Below are 22424 nucleotides of genomic sequence, written 5' to 3' on the forward strand. Positions count from 1 at the left end.
ACTTGGGCAAATAATGATCCCCAGCCGGGGGTTTTTTCCTCTCCATTCTTGTTGCGTATTTACTGCAAAGATTATTTGCAATGCCGTCGTTCTCGTTTTCATACCCATTGTGCGTTTCTGATGAAGGGGAATAATGGTGATTCCAAGAGGTCTTAGGGGGAGCTCTTGGATGTGTCTGGGTGCCTTGGGTGCCTCAGCATGCGGCCGCTTTGTATATAACAAATCACTTTGCTGGCACAACACTTTAATGTCGAGGATTAGGCATTAAGGTGAGATTTCCAAATGTTTCATACCCATGAGAAGAGGCAACGAGAGATTGGGAGAGCATAGTATTTGTTATGTTCAAGAACTGTTTGGTTTTTAGTTAATATTTTACATTTAAAATTGTCTTTTGTCTTATTAAGAATCGTTATCTTATGGAAATATATTTTCATTCTAATACAAGAACCCCCATTTTAGTCTTCAAACTACGCACCTGTCTTAAGTCAGAAGGTTTTAACCGAGTATACCATCTATGTATATATTTGAGAACTACATTTGCATTGTTAAAGTCATTCTGTAGAATGCAAACTTATACATTTATATACTATACATGCAGATATGTGCATCTGAGTATGTTTGCCTAAGTGCAGGGCAATGGTAAGAGGAAAGCGGAAGTTGGTTTTTGGTAATATCAACCTCATATGCCAGCTGCTTACCCATATTTGCACTAAATACGTATATGCAAACATTTCAGAGCGTTATTGAAAAACTATGTTGACACAGTTTCTGGGAACATGTCAAGAAGGGAGTGTGGGAAAGCTAAAAGCTTTTACTGCAGCCACTTGAACAAAAACCCAAATTTGCTCTATATGCGAAGTGATTGCGAAATGAGTTCTTCATACAGACAGATTGAGGTGAACTGGTTGGGGACTTTGGGATTTGCGTGCATTTGACTAATTATAAATATTTGCAAATGCAGACAAGTTTTTGCATTGCAATCAGTAAAGTGCAAATGTGGCTGACTTTTCAATTGGAAATTATGTGCAGTTAAGGTAATTATTTTATGTGTGTTCTCAGGATTATTTTTGAGTACTAACATGAGTGGCAAAACTTTGATGGAATGGTTGTCGTAGTAGTTGTCATTTTGTTATAAATTCCACTATTTAAATTTAAAATATTTAAAATCCGAATAATTCCTCTTTTTTGATTATATTCCTCTTCACTAAACTGTTCTTTTTTTATACAATCATGTACAGTGAATTGAAAAATGTGAATAGAACATTTCCCTGATGCTTCATTTGCTTTCGATTGCTTTAAATTGCGGCATATTTGTGCAAACTCAGCGTGAAATATTTGCCATGGAGAGACAGCTCTCCAATTTGCCATTTTCAGCTGGCGTTTATTTTAAGCAACAAAAAGAATAGAAAGCGAAACGATCAAAATCAGTGTGTAATATTTTTCGCTTTTTCGCATTTGCAGAAATGTTAAACAATTTAGCCCATTTTGCGGGGGTTGGTTTTAAGGGCGGGAGTTTCGAGGCGTGTGTCGCCCATCAACTGCAAATTGCGCACGCAAATTGTCTGCCGACTTCCCATTCTAAAAAGGAAAATTCGTTGTCTATTTCGCGCCTGTAAATCGTAAATCAGCGCAGATTATTGTTGCTAACCCCCAACCCCCAAAGATTCACAACCATTTACATTTGTATCTTTTGCCTTTGCTGTCTGCGTTTTTCAATTTGAATCAGCTTAAAGCAGCCTGCGAGCCGTGAGCCAAAGTCTTGCAGCTTTATCAAAGGCCGTTCTTCTTCATAAATATGCAAATTGTCTGGAGCCTTCCTTAGCATTTCCTCTACTCAGGCGGCGGCTGCTGCTGTTTTCCAGTCCTAAATCGGATTTACTTTCACTGGCTTTAAGTTTCAGCCGCCTGTCTTGCTATCTTTGTGTGGGTCCTTTGTAGTCACGAAAATATTTGATTATTCGCCGCCGCCGCAGCCGAACATGGAAGTGTGTATGGACCCACTTTCCTTTTGGGGTTTTCCCCCCCCTGGGTTGCAGCTAACGACTTTGATTGCCACGAGACGGGGCACGTGATTGCAAGTACCCGGAGTTGGCCGCAAACAATGCCGCCACTCTGTCTGTGTTGGCTGACAAGCCTGGAAGCCTGGTCCATCTGGAACGGTTTGTGGTTGCGTGCCACCCGCATCACTCATACGCACAGTGGTTGCGACTAGCATTGAGTTGCATAATCGAGTTATAAATTGATGTTGATTTACTTTTAATTAGTAATACCCGCTTAATGAATGTAAGAGTTCTTTTTATAATAGGGGCCACAGAAATGTCTGGGAAGATTAAATTATTTATAAAACTGTCTAAAAGTATGCAACAATATATTTAACAGGTAAAACTGACTTAAATTAGTAACGATAAGTTTTTATCTTCTTGTAAAACTAATAAATTTTATTGAATTTAAGTCTTTTTTTGCAATCTAAATAACAAAAAAAATAATAATAAAGAAAATCAAGAATTATATTTTACAAATTGCACTCATAATTAGCCTGATGAACCATTTTGATTGCATGATTTCAATCTTAATAGTTACAAACACTAACCGGTAATCAGATATCGCTAATAGCCCTAAGCATTTTTCATTTTCTGCCATAAATAACATTCACATGATGGTAACAAATGAAATTTAAATTATATTCATTTAACCATGGCCGATGGCATAAAGTCGAAATATTTCAGCGACTAATTAAATAAATAATAATTGTGCTGCCAGTGGAAACAATTCCCATATAATTCAGTTTGAAACCTGCCTCCTGACTTGATTGAAAGTCAAAATAAATTGAGTTGTGAGCGTGTTTTGATGTGATATCAGGTTACGATTCCATGGTGCTACCATCTTAACCGCACAAGAGGCACTTGAGCCACACCCTGGCACCCTTAAAATAGCAACCCCCTATACAGAGGGCTACCTGTACTTAACCCAAACCTTGAGTTTTTGGGGGTGCGTGTGCTATCTGAGTTGAACTGGCGGCACTTTTGCTGCCATCTAATTAGACGTTGTGGCTGCATTAATTGCCAGGAACTTGGACTTTATGGCTTTTCGAGGTAAACGTAGACGATTCCTTGGTTCGGATACCAAAAGTTTTATTGCCGTAGCAGATAAAAGTCGAATTAGCGTACGCTTAATTTGCTCTTAACATTTTTGCCAGCACATAAACATACTCTTTTTGTCGCTGATGTATGTACGAGTATATGGAAGTCTATTGTATGTAGTGGTATTTATTTATACATAATTTACCCAACATGGTGTTCTATGTTCTGGGTTGGCTTGTGCGCAATATACTCGTAAATAAATAAATTGCCCACAGGAATTTCATAATACTTTTGCCGAGCAGCTTTGCATGCATAATTCACGAGTATGAATTTCATGTGCCGTCGCCCGAACAAGCCAAAAATCAATCAAATTAAATTGAAAATGAAAATCATAAAGCTCCCAGGCGCTACGAAACCCTCAACTGAATTAAAAGGTAGGGAAAATGTATAGCAACAGCAACTTGAGCATGATTTCTGGCCACATTTTCATAGTTTCGATACTCAAACTCCAGGCAAAGGCCCACACAATTTCACAATTTAATTATCGATGGTGAAAACGGTAGAGGCTGAGCATAAAGTTTTGAATGCCTGCCGGCAACTGGGAGTTTCTGTTTTTGTTTCCATTACCATTTACCATTCGCAAGTTTATAAGGCTTTGTCCTGGCTCTGGTCAACCCCTGACCTCTGTCCTCCCTAGAGCCTTGGACTTTTGCCCACAATTTGCATTCTGCTCCATGAATTTAGGCCTCAATTTATCGAATTGTGCAAGAGGCTGGGCATACAGGCCATAATAATTCCTATGTCAAACTGTCTATTGTAGCCAGTTCTGAGTAATATTTGATAGTGTTGTGATTGCAAATTGTTTTATTTGCTAAATCAAATCAAACTGTGGAGGACTTGAAACAGGGCCATAATCACTTGACCATGAAATGTCAGCGGTTAAATAAATTATCGGCCATGTAATTAATTCTGATTCCATTAACAGCACTCAAAAGTAAAGTAAAAGAGTAAAGTTTTGGTAATTTTAATGTATTTCCATTTTTAATTGGTGGTTGGCTATAAATCGATTTGACAAGTGATAATTGTATTTACAGGCGAAAATCATTTATATTTAAATTTTTCATTTGTTCTTGATTAACTTGCCTAATGAACTTTCGTTGTTGTCGTTACATTAACCAAAAATATTTTCAATTTTATCTTTATTTTAGGGATAGAAGTGGAAAAAAAGTTTTTCAATTTTCGCGCAACTGCTTGGCAATTATGAGTTTTTAACTACAAATCAAGGGGGCGAGAGAAAAAATTGTCTTGCAATTAAGCCAGCGAATTAAAAAACTGAGCAACGGCTGCCAGCTGAGCAGCCAAGGCAGCAGGGAAATGTGAATGAATTAGCTCGATTTGCATGAGAATTTCAAAAATGTGTAAGCTGGACAGTGGGTGGTGGCTGTTTGGGTGTCGAATTGAGGAGGAAAGCAAACAAAATTGCAAAGCCCCCAAAGGTACGAGTAATCAAAGCAAAAATTACCTAATTAACATAATCCGCAGTGGCCAAATGAGGCGGCTCCTGCTCTTCAGCTCGCCAGCTCCTGAACTGTTTTTTTTTTTTGGATTTCCTTTTCCACTGGGGGGAGTTATTTGAGTGGGCGTGGCGAGTCGGGAAGGATGATGTCGTCTGCTTTTGGTCGTTGATTAGCGCCGCCTTTTGCTCTACACTCGCATTCGTGTCGTGTTCGTTTGTCTGTCTGCGTAAATCCTCTGTGATAAGTTGTCTAGAACTTGATCCTGTTCACGTTTCTCGTTCTGATTAATATGCACAGACGTTTAAATTTCGTATCTTTTTTTTGGGTTTATTTTTTTGTTTATGGTTAATACACTTCGCCTGCTGCTTGCTTAAGGGTTTTTCCCGGGCACTGATGCACTGCAAATGAATTTTTCACCGTGAGCTTTACGAGCTAGCTTTCTACCTGTTTTTGGCAGGCGAGCGGAAATGAGCAGATTCTTTCACACACACACACACACGGAGAGATTATGCACACCCAAGCACTCATACATACGCAACTCATGCATACCTGCATCTGGCGGAAATGAGTGAAGCACGCGAAATGCTTTATCCAGGATGCTTTTGAAGTTCTTTCTCAAAGTTCTTAAAATCAAACAGACTTTATCCCAAAAACTATGCTATGGAATATTTTATTCAGGAAATCTTATTACTCTTTTATTTGTCTTTCTAGGTGCTTAAAAGTAGGCAACTATCTAAGTAATATTGCTAAGATAAGATATTTAATTTAAACAATTTATTGAAAGGGAGCCCAAATCAGCTTAGGTGCCAGTACCGCTACTTTAACTATCCTTTATTCATTATAAGTAATATTTCATGCCATACTCTAAAGGGCAATAAACTCCTCTTTACATACAGATACATATCTGTCAAATGAAAAGAGAAACTCTGAAACTTAAAAACATATATATTTTCAACACTACACAGTTACTTTTCTATGTTTATTTAACCCATAAATGAATAAAATGCTGGATACCCGGATGCTCCTGTCCCAATTCCCGTTTCGACGCCTCGCTGTCTGCTAGGAAAAAAAGTTTTGACATTTTGCCTTCTGCCACCGGAAGTTGGCTAACATCACAAATACCAACACAACACGCACACTACCAAGCACACGCAAAGGACACAGATTAACACACAGATTCTGCTACCTTTTATTTCTTCTTGTTTGTATTTTTTTGTCTTAGTTTAAATCGCACAGTTTGTCGAGGCAGTTCAGTTAGTTTGTTGTTTGTGGCCTCTTCACACGGCACTTGGCACTTGGGCTTGTCAGTTGATTTGACACTTTCACGGGTCGCGTGTCCTGGCCTCGATGTATTCAGCACTAGACTGAGCTGCTCACTCGGCCAGGACATGCTTTTAAGTCAGCCTGTGGAGTTCGAAATTCGAAATGATTTGTAGGCGCCTGCGCGGTTTCTCTTCGAGATTATAACCTCGAAGCTCTTTTGCTCTTCAAGCTGCTGACTGCGTTTTGTTATTATTTTGTTTATGTCCCTGTCAGCAGGAGCGTGTGTATATGTGTTAGTGTGTGTGTTTGTCATCACCTGTTAGCATTTGCGAGTCCTTGAAATCCGGCTCAGGCTCTTGCACAACCTGAGCCACTGAAAGCCACCCAGTCATCCCAACCTTTGGTTAGCTCAGTCTGCTGTTGACACTGTCTTTGCCATTATGTAATAATCACAAAGATATACACCCACACGCGCACGTGTTAAACTTCAAATTAATTGCTGCCCAAAAGTATATGGTTATATAGGTATGGGTATGGATATGGATAGAGGAGTAAATGGTCCTTGGGCTGACATAGCAGGACATTGTCTGCTGTTGACCACAGGGCAAACACCAAGCACGTTCCCGTTTTGCATGCCAGCAGGATGTGCAAAATATCCAGCTATGAAGGTCATCTGATGAGGAGGGGGCAGTGGTTGGGCCAAAAACAAGAGGGAAATTCAGGTGTTGTCCAGGTGCAGGCGACGCGCAAAAGTCATTAAGTGTGGCCTGCAAAGTGCGATGCTCAGGCAAAGCTGAACAAGATATTAAACTTAATTAAGTAGACATATTTGGTACCTATTCCTAAGAGTAATACATAAATAATTAAATATCAATGATCAAATATCGAAAGTAGAGAGAGAGTCTACAAAAACCATAAGTCGAAAAACAAAGAAAATCAAAATACATTTTAAACTTTTTTATATATATTTTATGTATATTCCTTGAAAAGTTCTTTTAATTTCAATGTTAAACTTTTACCTACTTTTCATGTTTAAAGGAGAGCAGAGCTACTGTTTATTAACCAGTAATTCCCTGTTAACCAACCACATTTCTTCCAAGAGACTCTGCTAGTGTGAGTTTCAAAGTGCCATCATGACTTCGAGACTTTAGTTCTGTAGTTGGGCGGGCACATAGCCTGACTACCCTGAAGTTACCGCTTATAACAAGAACATCAACAACGCCGTAACGAGGTTCATGTTTAATGGCCGTGCAGTTCCAGTACTTTTGGGCTGGAGTAAGGTGTTGTTGTCCTGGAGCGGATCAGATGGATGGTGGCACAAGGCAGGGGCAGGGGGACGCAGGGCATGGTACCTGACTATATCCACAGTCCCTGTTCGGGTGTCGGGCCAACAAATGCAGCTACAAAGGCAGCCCAAAAGACATGCACTAATATCGTGTCCTGTCCGTGTTGCATTTCTGCCCCTGTCCCCCGTCCTCAATTTCTCCTTACCCATCTCTGTGTGCCATGTTTTTGGGCTTACAGCTTGAACCTGACACAGAAAATTGTATTTTAATGACGGAGCATAGCGTCACTGCCAACGACATGGGACAGGAACAGAAACAGGGACAGGGACATGGACCTGGACAGAAATGCCAGTGGAGAGACCCATTCAAGACGTTAATAAAGCGACGCACACGCAGCAAATTCCATGGGTGTTGGATGAAAAAGGTGCAAAATGGGGTGGTCTTGGTTGCACTTTCAAAATGAAGTTGTTACAGCCCCGAAGGCCACCTTTCTCTCTGCCTTTGGTTGACATTTTTTGGGGCATTTTGCCAGGAGCAGCAGGTGCAACATCAGCTACCTCGAAGCGAAAGCCCAGGGTCGGATGGCTTTCCATACGTATTCCATTCCAATTGCACTGTTTCGAAAGGGATCCTGTGAAGTGTGCTTTTGACTAGCTTTGCATTTTATCAGGACCCTCACTCTATCTCCCTCTATATCTGTGTGTTTGAACCCGGTTGTTGGAACATAAGTACACTTGTTTATGCACTGCAGCAGTCATAATTATTGTTAATGGCCATTTGTGTTGCCGTTGGAGAAGCGATGGGTAAAACCGGAGGGTCCTCATCCATCTCTATGTGCAACTTCTGCATAATTGATTAAATTGCAAAGTGTGCAGGTTGGCTTTAAAATTTAAGTTTTAAAAGTCAATACTCCAGGCTTATCTTTGTTAAATGGCAAAGTATAATGAGAAAACTTTTAGTTCAAATACTTAACATGCTTTCTTGCGAGAATTTGTTTTTATTATTTCCATTCCAATAATTTACATTTAAAATATATTTTCCCCTAAAGCAGCATTCTCTCACCTGATTGATTTATCAGCTTAAATGGTTTTCCTTCGTTCCTTGAAATATAAAATCTTTGACTACAATTAAGTGCTTTCAGCGAAATTCAATCACCATTACTGGCATTCTGATTAGACTCGATATTTAATAAATATTTTCAATTTCAGCTGAGCCCGAGGAGAAGGAAAATGAAAACGAGGACGAAGACGATGACGAAGACTTGGATAACGAGGAATTCGAGGAGCAGGGTAAGCAGCACTCAACGCTTAAATCTGTGATAAATATGAAAATAATTTGAGGAAATTTCAACTAATAAATGGCATTTCCCTGTTTTCCCTTACCCATTTTCCCCTTACTTCTCCCCCGGCTAGATAATGGACTCACGGAGAAAACGTTCAAATTTGATGATTTGGCTCGCAGGTAAATAGGCCTAGACTAAGGACCTACCCCCCGAAACCCATAAAGTTTTCAAATCAAGGCCAAAACGCTTGGACACTTTTAACCATTTTTGGGAAATATAAACCCTAGAGCAGGATGAAGGGAATGCTTAAATTTTACTGCTGTTATTTGAAAAGTTATCATGGTCGCTCGCTCGGTTGAACGGCGGTTTTGTGCGCTGATGGTCGTGTTGAAAATTGTAATTGTGTTTTTAATTGAAAGGCAGACCAGAGAGAGTCAGTGCTCGTGGCTACTAATTAAGGATTAGTGTCAGAAATTACTTGTGCCAAAAGTTTTATGGCCGCGAACTCGAACTCAAAACCGGAGCGCACAGATGCCGCGGGCAGCTTAGAACGGCAACAGCAGCAACAGCAAGAGCAACAGTACGGCAGCAACATCATTCGTATGGCAGCAACATCATCCGCACAGCGGCAACATCGGCAACTCACCCGCTCACCCGCTCACCCTGCCACAACAATTATAATAAAATGACGTCAAGTTGGTTTGCCCGATGTATTTTAATTGCTCTGGCATTGCCATTGCTGTTGCTGTTGTTGCAAATTTGTTTCTAAAACTTTTGCGCCGAGTGTAGAACATTTGCGGTTGCCGTGGTCGATGGCTGTTTTTTGGGGTGACTGGCTGGCTAAACTCTTAAATCATAATTAGTTAAATTTAGCATAATTTGATTGGAGTTTGGTTTATAATTCCCGCCTGTGTTCTTGAGTTTTCCTCTTCCTTAACCCCTTTCCCTATTTATTTAGATTGCTGCATCCGAAAATTGTTCGCGCCTGCACATTAGTTTTATCGGATTGGGCGGATATACCCACACGATCCTTAAAAGCAGCCGTAACTATCCTGCATCGCATCGCCTACGGCTGCAAGTGTCCGGGAATGCTTTTTCAGGTGAGTAAGATAATTACCAGTTATGTTAACACTGAGAATGTTGACTAACTAGGCTTTCAGGTTGAGACTAAGTATAAAATAATTGCTTTGAAAGATTAAATGGCGATTTTAAGTAACATTAAGCATACTAAATATATTAGTAGATTACTTTTCGAAATGCTCATTGGTTTCTTTTATTTTATTTTTTAAATCTATTTAAGCGACCTGCACATAAATCAAAGTCAAACGCAAAAAACAAATGCCACAGCTTAGCTGAAGCTCATTTTCCTTTTGCTCTCTTTTACTTTTACTGTCGCTGCTTTCATTTCATTTTTATGGTAATTTGTACAAATTAAGCGGACCTTTTTTCTATTTGTCCAAAGCCACAAACGATATTTACTGCTCTTCGCGTTCGTATATATATATTTTTTTAAGCTGGTTTGCCAATGGGCTCGGAGGGTTTTCTTTTCTTTTTTTTTTTCTGTTGGTTGGTTGGTTGGTTGGTCCCTCCGCTGTCAGCTGGAATTTGAACTTTTTAAGCCTTTCACGCGCTGCCTTGAGCCACAGCATCGGTTGGGTTCTATAGCGACTCAAATATTCAAATGTCTGTGTTTGAGTTTGACAGAGTCCCTGGGGAAGAGTCTAACGCGATTGTCTTCAAATTGGGCCTTAAAGATATTTTCCCAGATTTATTTGATGCTTTTACTTTGAATTTAATGTGACAAAGTCATTTTGCTAGCTCTATTAGAATTTTAATTTAATGTGTCATTGGCATTTCATCTTTTTGTGGTTAAACCATGGACTTAAATATTATATATCTAGCAAGTTATTTTTTAATTTTAAAATTCTCTTTCGTAGAGCATTTAATTTTGTACCTTTCGGAAAGTGTTTTCACTTCTTCCCGGATTTCTTTTCAACTGCTTATGCTGCTTTTCACGGCTGGCAATTAAACTTTTCTTTTCGGGCAGAGTTCATAAATCACATTCAGCAGCAGGCTGCGCGGCCTTCGCCATGCCGACGCCAACCCAACCACCCACCTATCCGCCGACTTTTCCATTTTCATCGGCTTAAAGCGGCGCTTAAAGCTTTCGGTTTCTGGTTTCGGGCAACTGAATGGCATGCAACCACTGCAGAATCGCTTGTAGGGGGAATGGTGAATGGCTAATCACTGGAGCGGCCAAAAACGGCATCGCATTTGGGGGGACAAAAGCCGATGTCGAGTGTCTCCGCCTACCGTCTTCCGTATTTCGTCTCCAGAGTCCATCATCTCGCGTCCCTCTACTCAGGCGGCATGGGCTCCCTATCAGCGTCATCTAAGCCGGCTCAGTGTCTGCTGTGCACAAGCGACGATTAAAAGGACGACAATGACGACGGCTATGATGATGACGAGAATGAGGAACTGAGCACTGGGAAAAAATCTTAAAAAGTCAAAAAGTTTTGGAGAACCTAAAAGTCCTTCTTACCAGGTCTTAAAAGTCCTTTAAAAAAAACTCACCCAAAAAACAGGTTAATCATTAGATTTTATCCAAGAGTCTTTCGTTTAAATACAAAATTATTTCGGGGCTTTATAAACTACTTTTAAATACAGAAAATCGATTAAAAACATTTCATATTTCCATTTAAAGACTCAATTAAAGTTCTTAGATTTTTTCCCCGATGTAAGTCTTAATTAATATTTCTTTTGTTAATATTGGATGGGTTGTTCTTTTCCCCCAGTGAACTGCTGCAGATATCCATGTCCATGCGGCCATCAAAAGGAGCAGACTGCTGCTTGCCAGTCTGGCCACAAGCAAAACAAAAGTAGCATCATATGCAAAGTCAAAACCACTAATGGGTCTGCGCAATCATAGGATAAATTAAATTCCAAATACGGACGACGACAGTCGACAACGATACAGAGATACAGGGGGGTTTTTAGTGAGATGGCTTTTGCGGGATATATAGGGGGGGTTTTTAGGGTTAGTTGTCTGGGTTTTGGGTGGCATTTATAAAGTTTTTGCCAACTGCAAATGATATCTTGCTCAGCAGAGAGACAACCGCAGGCGGCAACCGCAGAGGATTCCAAATGAAGGAAGAAAAGAAGGAGGGGGGACAAGGTGGCGGCTGTTGTGGCTGTCTTTCCAAGAAACTTTTCATTTGAATTTCAAGCACAACCTTACCAGCGTTTTTCCTTTCTCTCCTCCGTTTCCAAACAGGCCAAGCTGTTTCGCATCTTTCAACAAGTCCTCAGCGTGGAACGTGACGTCCATCAGGAGGAGCTGCGTCGCCTGTCCATCTTTGTGGTGCGCAAATTTGTCGAGGTGGCCCCGTCTAATCCCAAAATCTATGCAGAGTTATTATTTTACAAAGGCATCAGGGAGGCAAATGAGCTGGAGACGGGCTATTGTGACGCCTACGAAGCGTGAGTATGGGCTACTTGGGCATTGTCTCCACATCTGGGATGGATGGGCCCATCACAATGGCCGCATGATTGACTGAGCCGGGGTCTTCATCGTCTGTCGTTTAGTTGGCACATGATAAATGATGGCCAGCGGCCAGAACGGAGACTCCATTGTATTTGCACCCTATGGCTAGAGTAGTCAAAGGGTCAGGTCCTCTGGATGGCAAGTCAAAATCACTGGGAGATACAGACCTTAAAACCTGCCTCTATCTTTATTGTATTAACCTTACTTGCAGCGGCACCAAAGGAGCCTGGAGCGAGGAACAGGAGTCGGAGCTACGCTTCCTCTTCGAGGAGAACCAGCGCAATCCGGAAACCGATAAGGGTAACTATTATTATTGGGATTCAAGGATGCAAAGCCAAACTATTAAATCTAAATCACTTTGAAAATATTTACTTTATTAAGGAAAAGCAAGACTGTACCAACAATCTTTCCTTTAATTGCCATTCAATATCGTTTGATTGACCTTAAGAGGTCATTTTCAATTCCAATAAAACCTTAAACCCAATATGGTCTCATTTTTGATCGGCTTTGCATCCCTTGACGCACTGCAACTGCAATTTGTGGAGCTCCCTTTGAGTGTGAATTAAAACTCGATACGGAGTAAATGAATAGAAGCAATCAATGCTCCGGCACTCGAACCACTCGAAAAAAGGAAGAGTAGTAGCAGCAGCAGTAAACAACTACCCAATTGTGTCTGCTCTTTCAGATGTGATTGATTGGATTCTGGACAATTTGGTCGACAAGACGCGCAATCGTCGCACTGTCCTGAAGAAGCTGAAGGAATTGGGCCTGCTGTTCAAGGCGCCAACGAAACGTTCGACCAAATCAGCCCAGGGCGGCAAAAACCTCTGGCAGCCGGAAGAGGATGAGGAGCTAAGGAGCTTATACGATCAGCATCGCACTGAACCGGGTAAGTGGACAATCAGTTTGAGTACACAGAGGGGCAGATGGAAAGAGTAGGCTCAAATCGAGGCCATAAGACAAAATCCCAATCGATTAGATGTTGGAAGCAATCATTCAGGAAGCCAATTTGGTTTTAATCTTAATTTTTTTTTCTTCTGAGATACAACCCATAATCTTTTTTGGGCGAATTCGGAAATTTAATTTTTTGGCAAATTTTTGGATTTTTGACAGGCGGGAGGTAGGCAGGCGGTTTTCAAAAAAGGTCATACTCCATTTTTCCCAGTTTTTATGCCATAAATTAGCTAAAAGAAGTCCTTGATTTTAGGATGTACTTTATTTTAGATTAATATTCGTTTAACTAGACCTTCAGACATTAAAAACCACTTTAAAAACTATTTATTGCATTTATCCTTTTAGATTGCCTGGATCGTATAGTCAATGTGTTCGCAGAGCGGCGCTCTAAGCAGCAGATCATCAAGCGGATGTTACAGACCTATTTGATAGCGGACAAGTCCGAGATCTTACCACCCAAAAAGGGGCGTGGCAAGGGCAAGTCGAAGAAACAGCAACCAGACAATGAAGAAGAGCCAGATGAGTACAGCTTTACAGAGGAACCCATGCTTAAGAAGGAAGGATATAAGAAACCCAAGACCAAACCTAAAAAAGTTGCAAAACGTCAGCTGGTTCGAACACCATTGGATGTGGGCACTGTAAGAGCTCTGATCTCTCAGGTGGATGCCGAGAAGTATCAATCGGCTATTGAGTGGCTGCAGGAATGTCTGCAGGATGCCAGCGAGGATACTGAAGAACCAGCCGAGGAGGATGATGGTGTCCCTCTGGTGCCCTTAATGCAGGATCAAAAGGATGCCATGGAGGATGGTGATTTCAAAAAGGTTCTTGTCTCTCTGGGCATGCAACCGCCTATCTCGGGCATGGAAACCTACTGGCGTATTCCAACCTATCTAAATCAAGCTGACTTACAAGTGCGTTCTAAAATCCTGGCAGGAGATGATGTGAATGTTGAACCCGAAGACGAGGCTGCAGAGGATGATGACGAGGAGGAGGAGGAAGAGAATGAGGAAAGTGAGGAAGAGGAAGACTTCCTAGAAAAGCACAGCAGGCAGCGTCAGGAGAACATAGCGGCCCAGCAGCAACAAAAACTTGATAGTCTCATGTTCAACCAAAGTGATGACGAGGACGAGGAGCGGGCACCACCAAAAGCCAAGGACAAACCCAAGGCCAGTGAAAAGAAGGCCAAGCGAAAAGGTCAAAGACAAAGCCAACGCCAAAGCCAAGAAGTCAAAGGACTCTGGTGACGAAGGGCAAGATAAACCGGCGCTAGAGAAACCCAACACGGATGATTTATTTAACCAATTGAGAGCCAAGCGCGCCACTAAAATCAAACTAAGCGATATGGCTCTAAATGAGTCAACAAAGGCCCCTCAAGAGGCGGACGACGATGATGCATTTAACTTTAACTCGGAGGACTATCGTGCTCGGTTGCTCGAACTGGAGGAAGAGGAGCAGAAGGACGAGAACGAGGATGCCGATGCCCATGCCGATGCCGGTGCCAATGAGGACAAAGAGAACATTACCAATAAGTCCTTGCAGCGTGCACGTCGCGTTAATGTAATTGACTCGGATAGCGACAACGATGATGATGGCGCCTTGCCTGCCGACAAGACAAACAAACGCCCACGCAGTGATGTCGATCGGGAGGATGATGACGATGATGGTCACATGGAAGAGGACAGCGACGAGGAGGCCAACTTTCTGGCTCGCAAAAAGCCAGCCAAAGTCGATGGGGAGCCGGCCAAGCGGCGTCGGTTGGCCATCATCGATGACGATGACGATGAGGATGATTTTTAATGCACTCCCGTTCTGCTTTTGATTTTATAGCTCACCGGAATGGAAGCTCGAATAAATGTAACTTTAAATTTGCATATCAGCTTTTGTTTGTCCTTTTGTTATGTTTATAAAGAGTGAGTACTGCCTTTTATGCGTATTGTGATTCTAGGAGGAAAAAGGGTATCAAGGGCATCAATTTTTGGGATTGAAGTTGATTTATAAAAGGATCTCTTTAATCTTTAAGATTTGTTCTTAGGATAATCATGTTAATATGGTATAAATCTTAAACCATGATAGATAACATATCTTTATTATAACTTTCTCTTACTCATAGCTACATAACTGAGAACTATCTGAATCATTCACCATCTTCCATTTATTTACATCTTCTACTGCGTTATATGGCATCCTGATGGTAACACATGGGCCACAAAAGTCAACCAACTCCATTGTAACTGTCTGGCAGCAAACATGGCCTAGACCCCCAAACTCCCCTGCCCTTCTGCAGTTCTATTACTTCTGCCTTTCCCTCCCAGTTTACTTGATGGCATTTCGTGCTGGTCCATTGTGAGCAGCACATTCTGCTCCACCTCTAGAGCCCTTTGTGTGCTTCTGCTAATTTGGTGGCTTTTGTTGGTCCAATGCTCCAGCTGGGGTGAGCTTTCGCCTCGCTTCGTGCAATGCATTTTGTTAATTTCTGGCCAGGGTGAGGTGGTTCAAGTCCCAGGTTCAGTTCCGAGTTCGAGGGCCTAAAAGGCGTGCACTTTGGGAAATCTTGGTCACTATTTTTGGTATTTCAAAGAGATTAGTGTGAACCTTAGATTCATTTTCTCTTAAAGGTTCTTATTTAGATTTTCTGAGCTATTAATTGTTCAAGGATATGTTGTAAGTACATTCAACTGTTTCTAGAAACATGCTTGTAAGTTCTATAAATTAAATATTATTTGAGGAACCCTTTTGGAGATATTATTTTTAGTTTCTCCTACAAAAACTTTCTGTGACTTCTTCAGGTGTATAAGCAATGTATCCGACACTGTATGCAAATGCTCCGCATGAGCATTGTGCAACGCCAGTTGCAATTCACACACAATCCCCATTGTCGGAAGAAATAATCGCACTTAAATGCATTGCATTGTAGCAGCAGCTTCCAAAGGCAGAGGGCAGAGACCAAAATACGAGTCACTGGCCAATGGCCTCAGTCTTATTGCGTTTTTATTGGATTTTTGAGGCTGCACGTCTAACGAATTTGTGGTGCGTTTCGTCGCAGTCAGAGAAGAACTTTTATTTTGTGACACTTTTATTGGAAATTACTTGGCCACAGAATGAGAATGCAGTTTGATTGGGAACACGAGGCCACTTTAAAACTAAATTCAATTCAATAATCAGAGTCAACTGTGTCTGTGTGGCTTCCGCATCTGGGACTTGCCACACAACGGGAGCGTATGCGTGATGTCGCAATGGATGGATTAATGAAATTAAGTGCATAAATTTGGAGCGGAGCTGAGAAAAATCCAAGTCTGTGCATAAATCAGAACACCAGACAGGCGACTTACGTCTTCGCTGGCTTAGGCACTTCATTTATTTTGCAACAGAATTAAAAGGACCTCGACACACACGTGTATGGCACCTGCCAAGGTGGAGACGAAGGATACACACCTCTACCTCTCCACTTTCGTCCTGTGACATGTCACATTATTAATTTCAAGATGGCGCGCACTCAATTTAAAAGGCAACAGCGAGCGAGCCGGTGATGAGCAGCTCATAATTTATTTCATTAATTTAATCAACCTCCTTGGCACATGTCAACTGCATGAGCCCTCAAAAGAATGCCACACCTTTTTATGGCGAAAGCGTGGGGGGTTAAATACAGTGGAGGTTAAGTTTATAGAGTTTCTTGGGATTCCATGGCATCAGTAATTATGTCACTGAAAGGGGTTAAAATTGAATAATAGAAAGCAGTTTTTTATCAGTTCAAATTTAAAAACTTAAAACAATGAAAACTAATCTTTTCCTTATAAAAAGTTTAAAGGATATTTTTTTAACACAAATTATGACATTTAAAGTGTTTTATATATTTTTTAATTAAACTTACTATTTATCTAACACCATCTGTAGGTGTAAGTGTGTCAAAGAGGTTGCAAAAGACAGCAGTAATGGCAAAGGCAACAGCAAGCATCATGTTTAAAATCACTTAATACATCGTAAATTATGATAAAGCGTGGCCTGGGACTTGAATATCCTTGCTGTTTGCTTACTTTTTTTTCGCTGCGAGCAGAAGCGGTTCATTAAACTGAGTTTTTGCTGAGGAATTTGTGTGTGCGTGAGGACAATAAACTGTAACTGCTTTCATTAGGGCAACAAAACAGAAAGAGTTATTGCCCGGGCTTTTCACACGCTCATTTCCATCATTAGAACAAAGGCCGTGGCAGATAGCGATGCCAACAGCTAACAGCCAGCGGATTAACCTAATCTGGGGACTATAAAGGCGGCTTTATTGTGACACAGACACAAACACATACACACCATCGCATACTCATTCTTGGAAAACTTGCGACTTTTCATCATAACGGGAATGAGTATGTCGCTGACAAGGACGTGGCATATGCAGATGATGGCGTTGTTTGATGAGTTCGCTTTGCGTTTCCCCCTTCTGCTTTACCCCGCTTTTTTCCCGATTTTTCTGTTTTATAGGGTAGTAAAAGTCTAACAACTTCTCCATGAGATTTGTTATGAAATTTAGCTTAAAAGCAAGAGCTAGAGGTCGAATAAAAATAACTTTTGGATTTACAAATCTGATTTTTATACGATTTTAAATTCTTACAAAAAATCTTTTTACCATTATATGCAGTCATATATAAGTTTATATTAACTTTTGCAGTGTATTCTAGGAACAGACCTCCGATGTAATATTTTTCTATTCATTTTCCGTTTCTAGTGGGCGTTTCTCTCATTGCGAGTTTGTGTTTGTGCCGCTGGCACATGTTTTTCTAACAATCACACAATGTTTATACAACAGAAAACTTTTTATATGCCGCTCATCTCGGCTCAAATTGAAGCGGATTTGGGCAAAGACAAAAAGCGCCTTTGACGTGTGATAAACACACTGCCAGATTCGCAGGATTCACAGGACTCACAGGATTCGCTGGAAGAGAATGGCGAGCAAAGAAAGAGCACTTTTGGCAAAAACTTCACCGACTGCCTGTGGAGAGAGAGAGGTTGACTTCCTCTTTTCCCAGCCTTTGTTGTCACCCGATGACAAACACAGTTCAGTGTCCCGTCTTGGCTTTTGGGAAATCATAACAAAAGCAGCCGAGAAAAGTTTGTATTCAAAACGCTGAAGCTGAGATACACTTGCCGGCGTACTTAGCAAAGTGTTTACGCTCCGGATGAAGTGGCTTTGATTAGCGGCTCTCCGGTTGAGGAGCTTCTCTGGAAATACTTATGAGGAGCTAAGAAATTAAATAAATTGCCTTGCTTAAAAATCATGCAAACTTATTTGCAGGTCTTGCCATTTGTCTTGGGAAATGAGTTTCCTAATGTTAATGCTAAAAATGAAAAACTTTTTGTCAACCTTAAAATTTTCTGACCATTGTTAGTCGTGGAGTAAATTTGTAAGTTTTTGTTTCTAAATATTTGTTGAAAGTCTTGTGGACTATTAACTATTTTCTTCAGTGTTCCCTCTCATGATTTCTATTTGTAGAAGCTTTGTTTTAGGGGAGCAAAAAGCAGGCCTTAATCTGCACATGTGTACTAGCTCTATGTTTTTTCGTGGTCCTTTCTCAGGACACCTAAGGGCGTGACTCGGAAGTGTCAGTAAATAATTGTAAAAAGCGTATGTCATGCACTCTTTAGCTTGGCCCATTTTTGGCACAATGACAATCTCGTACGGCCTTTGTTAACCCCAATGGATCGAACTGGCTAACCAGCCCCAAAACCTCCTCCCCTCTGGCAACGGCTTACGCACAAGCTTTGTGGACACTTCTTACTTTTACGCCTGATGATGAGGGTTTGGGTTTTTAGGGCTGCCGGATTCTCCGAGCTCTGACTTCGTAAGCCGACTAATTGTTATTGTAGTTTATGTTGTACCCCATTCGGGGGGGACTTTTAGTGACCCTCGTGATCCCATATATGGGACTTAACGTTTCAAAAACGCTCGTAGGGAGCTTAGTACTGTGTCGGCCATAGAACGCTTATAATTAGCCTAATGGCTGCCAACTTGGCAGCGGCTTTTTCTGTCCTATTTCGAGGGCGTATTCGAGTCAGCCCCCCATATAACAGGCATATGATTTAAATGGTTATTTTCGGTTGGGAGTTGAGGAGTTGGGTATGGGCTTTCTGCATCTTTTGATTTTGCGCCAGATATTTTACACTTAACGAGTCATAAATAAATGCGCCTCTTCGACGTCTGCGTATTTCAACCCTCGGCTTTTGCCAATTAAAACATGAATTATAAGCCCGAACAAATCGCTAAGAAGTCGGTCTCGAGTCCGGGCATAAATTCTCGCTTGCCAAAAAGTTTCCTTTGTCTGGATTTATGGTAGGCGAAATGTGGTTGGATGGCGAATGTGCCAATTTCTTTTTGTGGAGAACTGTGGTTTTGGGTAGGGAAAGGACGATTTTCCTGATCTCCGGAGCTGGGAAACTTTTGTCCTTATTCGGTTCCTAAGGGATGGGAATATTTCAAGGGAACGAATGAATAAGTTTTACTCTTCGGATAAATCTAATTGCTGTGGTCAAAGAACATTTACAGAGTTCTTGCAATATTTTTATATAACAAGAGACTTCTAAAACTAAATTAAGTTCAGCAGTGAAAACTATTATTCAAAATATGTACTTTTATTACAAATAATGTTAGGATTGGGAGCGAATAACTCTACTCCTGCTTTAATGATTTAAAAATGTTACTAGTTAGCACTTTAAAAATATGTCATTTACGCTTTGAAAATATGGATTGGCTTCGTAGTAACAAATTGGAAAGCACACGTGTAATATTCAGGTTTCTACTGTTCCCAGAAGCCCTAACTGCAAATATCTGGTATTTGCACATTGCAGTTGCATTCAAAGTGGTTTCTGGTGGGCTGGAGATGGGTTGTGGAGCAACGTAGTTGGTAAATTACCAGCGCATTGTGGAATACATTTCATGTGCAATAAATACATACAAGCTGAAAATTGCCACACCATGATGCATGAACCACACGGTAGAGGAGTGGCAGAGGCCGTTGACACGCCCCCTCTCCTGGAATCATTCAGAAATACCAACCCAGATTTTTACCCACACCTTTCGCCCATGTGTACACGGGCAATTTTACCCAACCAATTTTTCTCTTATTTTTTGTACTGCCGAGCTACGCGTGCAACCAAAACAAGAAGAAAAAAATATGGGAATTATGCAAAATTCAAGCCTCAGTGATTTTTATTTATGAGCGCCATTGGACAGAGGCTGGAAATGGATGTGGGTTGGCCAGAGGGGAAGCGGAGTAAATCGCCGACTGAGAGTCATCGCATTAACAGATTCCCGGCTATAAACCAAAATTATGGCGGCGCCTCTCGCTTTTTATTTGCATTGGCCCTGCCGTTGCAAGCTTGTTGATTAAATTGATGGCAATTGCAATCGCAGATCGAAATCAGTGCGCTTTTTTGGTTTTCAGGCTCCAGGGTGTTCCTGAAATCTTTGAAGAGTTTTGTAAATGTTTAAATAATTTATAAACTATAATTAGAATAAATCTATGATGTATCTTTTATATAGGCAATGAAAGAAATTGACAAAAAGATCCTTTTACTTATCAAGAAGTCATTTTAGCTTCCTGATGCAATAGTTAAGTTTTCAAGTTTTTGGGAACATTTTCCCTTTTTAAGGGAAATTTTACAGTATTTGCCCAGACAAAATGGCGACGCAGGTGTCGGTTTGCCGATTGTCAGTTGGCATTTAAATGTCGAAAACAATTTCTGGCAATGCCAATTTTACAGGCCAGGATCTAGGAAAGAGTATATAAATCAGATCCTTAGCTTCTCTCTTTCACACAGCGGACGGGCATTCGCTGATAAATTATGTAGCACCTGCTTGGCATGCAAATCGGCGGTGGCTAAACATTAAGCACTAAACAAATGTGGAATTTGGCAACACGCTTGCCGCTTATTTTTACTCACCTTTTGTGGTGCAAAAGAGAAATATGTTTTGCCATTTTGTTTGCCATTTTTAATGTTTTCTTTTATGTTTGTTTTTTTTTTTTTTTGCATGCCTCTCCTGGGCTTGCCAGAGTTACGTGGCATTTGCCACCGCTGCGGGCGTGCGGAGTGCGTGAGTTTACGGTTTATAGGACTCGTGGAATACGTGGCCCGCGCCCGGGATTACGTTTATAATCTGCCGCAACTTCGGTGTTGGTGGCCCGCTGGGCGCTTTGGTAAATTTGCAAAATGCGTGAGCTGACTATCCGGTTGCGATTTTGGGATAGGCCAGTGCAATCTCCAGTTTGCTCCACTCTGACATTTAATGGCCGCCAATAAATCCCGGTGTCTGGCAATATACAACTGCAAGTGATTTTAATGAAGTTCTGGAGTGAGATCGATAGCCTGGTACACCGTTCGCACATCAGGAAAATTTCATGTGCCCTGGGAACTTTCTATTTTTCAAACAGACGAATGGCAGATGAGTGCTCACATCAGCAGTTCTATCAAGAAATTAATTAAGCCCCAAAAAAGGACACCTACGAAAGTGTCCAACTGTCTGGCAACCGTTGACCATTGGACATTGGAATCCTTTTACCCATCTTTCTCCAAATTGCTCTGACTAATGCGGTTTTTTATTGAAGCATGATGTGTGGGACGTTATTAGGAGAGTCTCTTTTTGGGCAAAAATATAACACCAGGAAAAATTCCAATCTTAGCCAAAAAGTACTTATACTGATTTCGTCCTTTAATGCAGCAAAAAAATAACCAAAATGAAATATATTCCTTGATGAATTTTTAATGAAAGTAATGTTCAAGCTGAAAGGTTATTATTATTTGACTATTTGTGGGAGAAGCCTTTCAGTCATTTATTATAAATTAAAAGGTTCATGAAAAATCTGGTTTTCGAATTCATATTAATATGGCTAGTCATCAATATCTTCAGCTCTCATATGGGCAAAGCTAAAAATATTTCCATCATTTTCATTTAAATTCCAATATCCAAAGAAGTTTTCATTATCTTGTTTTAAATAAATTAAGTTTGCGCAATGAAACACACCAATGCTGCCCACAATCAATAACCAAGTTATGCTCTCAAAAGACAAAACGAAACTCCTCCGCTTTTCCCACTCGAAAAACCTAACTGAATATGTGAAATTATTAATATGTGAAAACAATCGCCTGCCACGGGGCATTGCATAACGGCAAAAAGGTTAAGCTAATCAACTGCTCAACGCTTAACAAGGGTTGCTGGCCAGAAAATCCCCAAGTTTTGCATGCGGGGCGGTTGAGCAGCTGCCTGATAACAAGATTAAAAACCTTTCAGCGTCGGAAATTGAATTCAAATTCGACACACAAAAGTATGCACAGAATTGAGGGCTTTTCTGAATTTCTTTTTTTTTTTTTTCAGCCGCCTCTGTCTCGTCTTGGCAGCAAAATGACAAATCGAGGCAGGCAGACTGCAGTGGAATCGGAGGCTGGGCAAACATGTGAAGAAAAGAATGAGTAAATGCCACTTGGAAGTCAAGCAGGCAGCGCTAACAGTCAACCGAAGAT

The 22424-nt window shown here is 40.9% G+C and overlaps 2 protein-coding genes across 2 annotated transcripts in view; one reads left to right on the top strand and one right to left on the bottom strand.

The window, feature by feature from the left end:
• The window catches only part of LOC108116870, a 29726-nt gene extending 23346 nt beyond the window's left edge, over positions 1-6380 (bottom strand). Inside the window, 2 exon segments of the mRNA XM_017228948.2 lie at positions 4603-4995; positions 5784-6380. The gene's annotated coding sequence lies outside the window, so the exon portion shown is untranslated.
• The window catches only part of LOC108116869 (protein timeless homolog), a 71160-nt gene extending 56363 nt beyond the window's left edge, over positions 1-14797 (top strand). The window contains 8 exon segments of the mRNA XM_017228947.2: positions 8355-8435; positions 8559-8607; positions 9387-9528; positions 11703-11908; positions 12184-12272; positions 12658-12861; positions 13272-14116; positions 14118-14797. Coding sequence (XP_017084436.2) covers positions 8355-8435; positions 8559-8607; positions 9387-9528; positions 11703-11908; positions 12184-12272; positions 12658-12861; positions 13272-14116; positions 14118-14723 — 2222 coding nt within the window. The 3' untranslated portion in view covers positions 14724-14797.
• The last annotated feature ends 7627 nt before the right edge of the window (positions 14798-22424 follow it).

This window comes from Drosophila eugracilis, unplaced genomic scaffold (assembly GCF_018153835.1).
Source record: "Drosophila eugracilis isolate 14026-0451.02 unplaced genomic scaffold, ASM1815383v1 contig_415, whole genome shotgun sequence".
NCBI classification, from domain to species: domain Eukaryota; kingdom Metazoa; phylum Arthropoda; class Insecta; order Diptera; family Drosophilidae; genus Drosophila; species Drosophila eugracilis.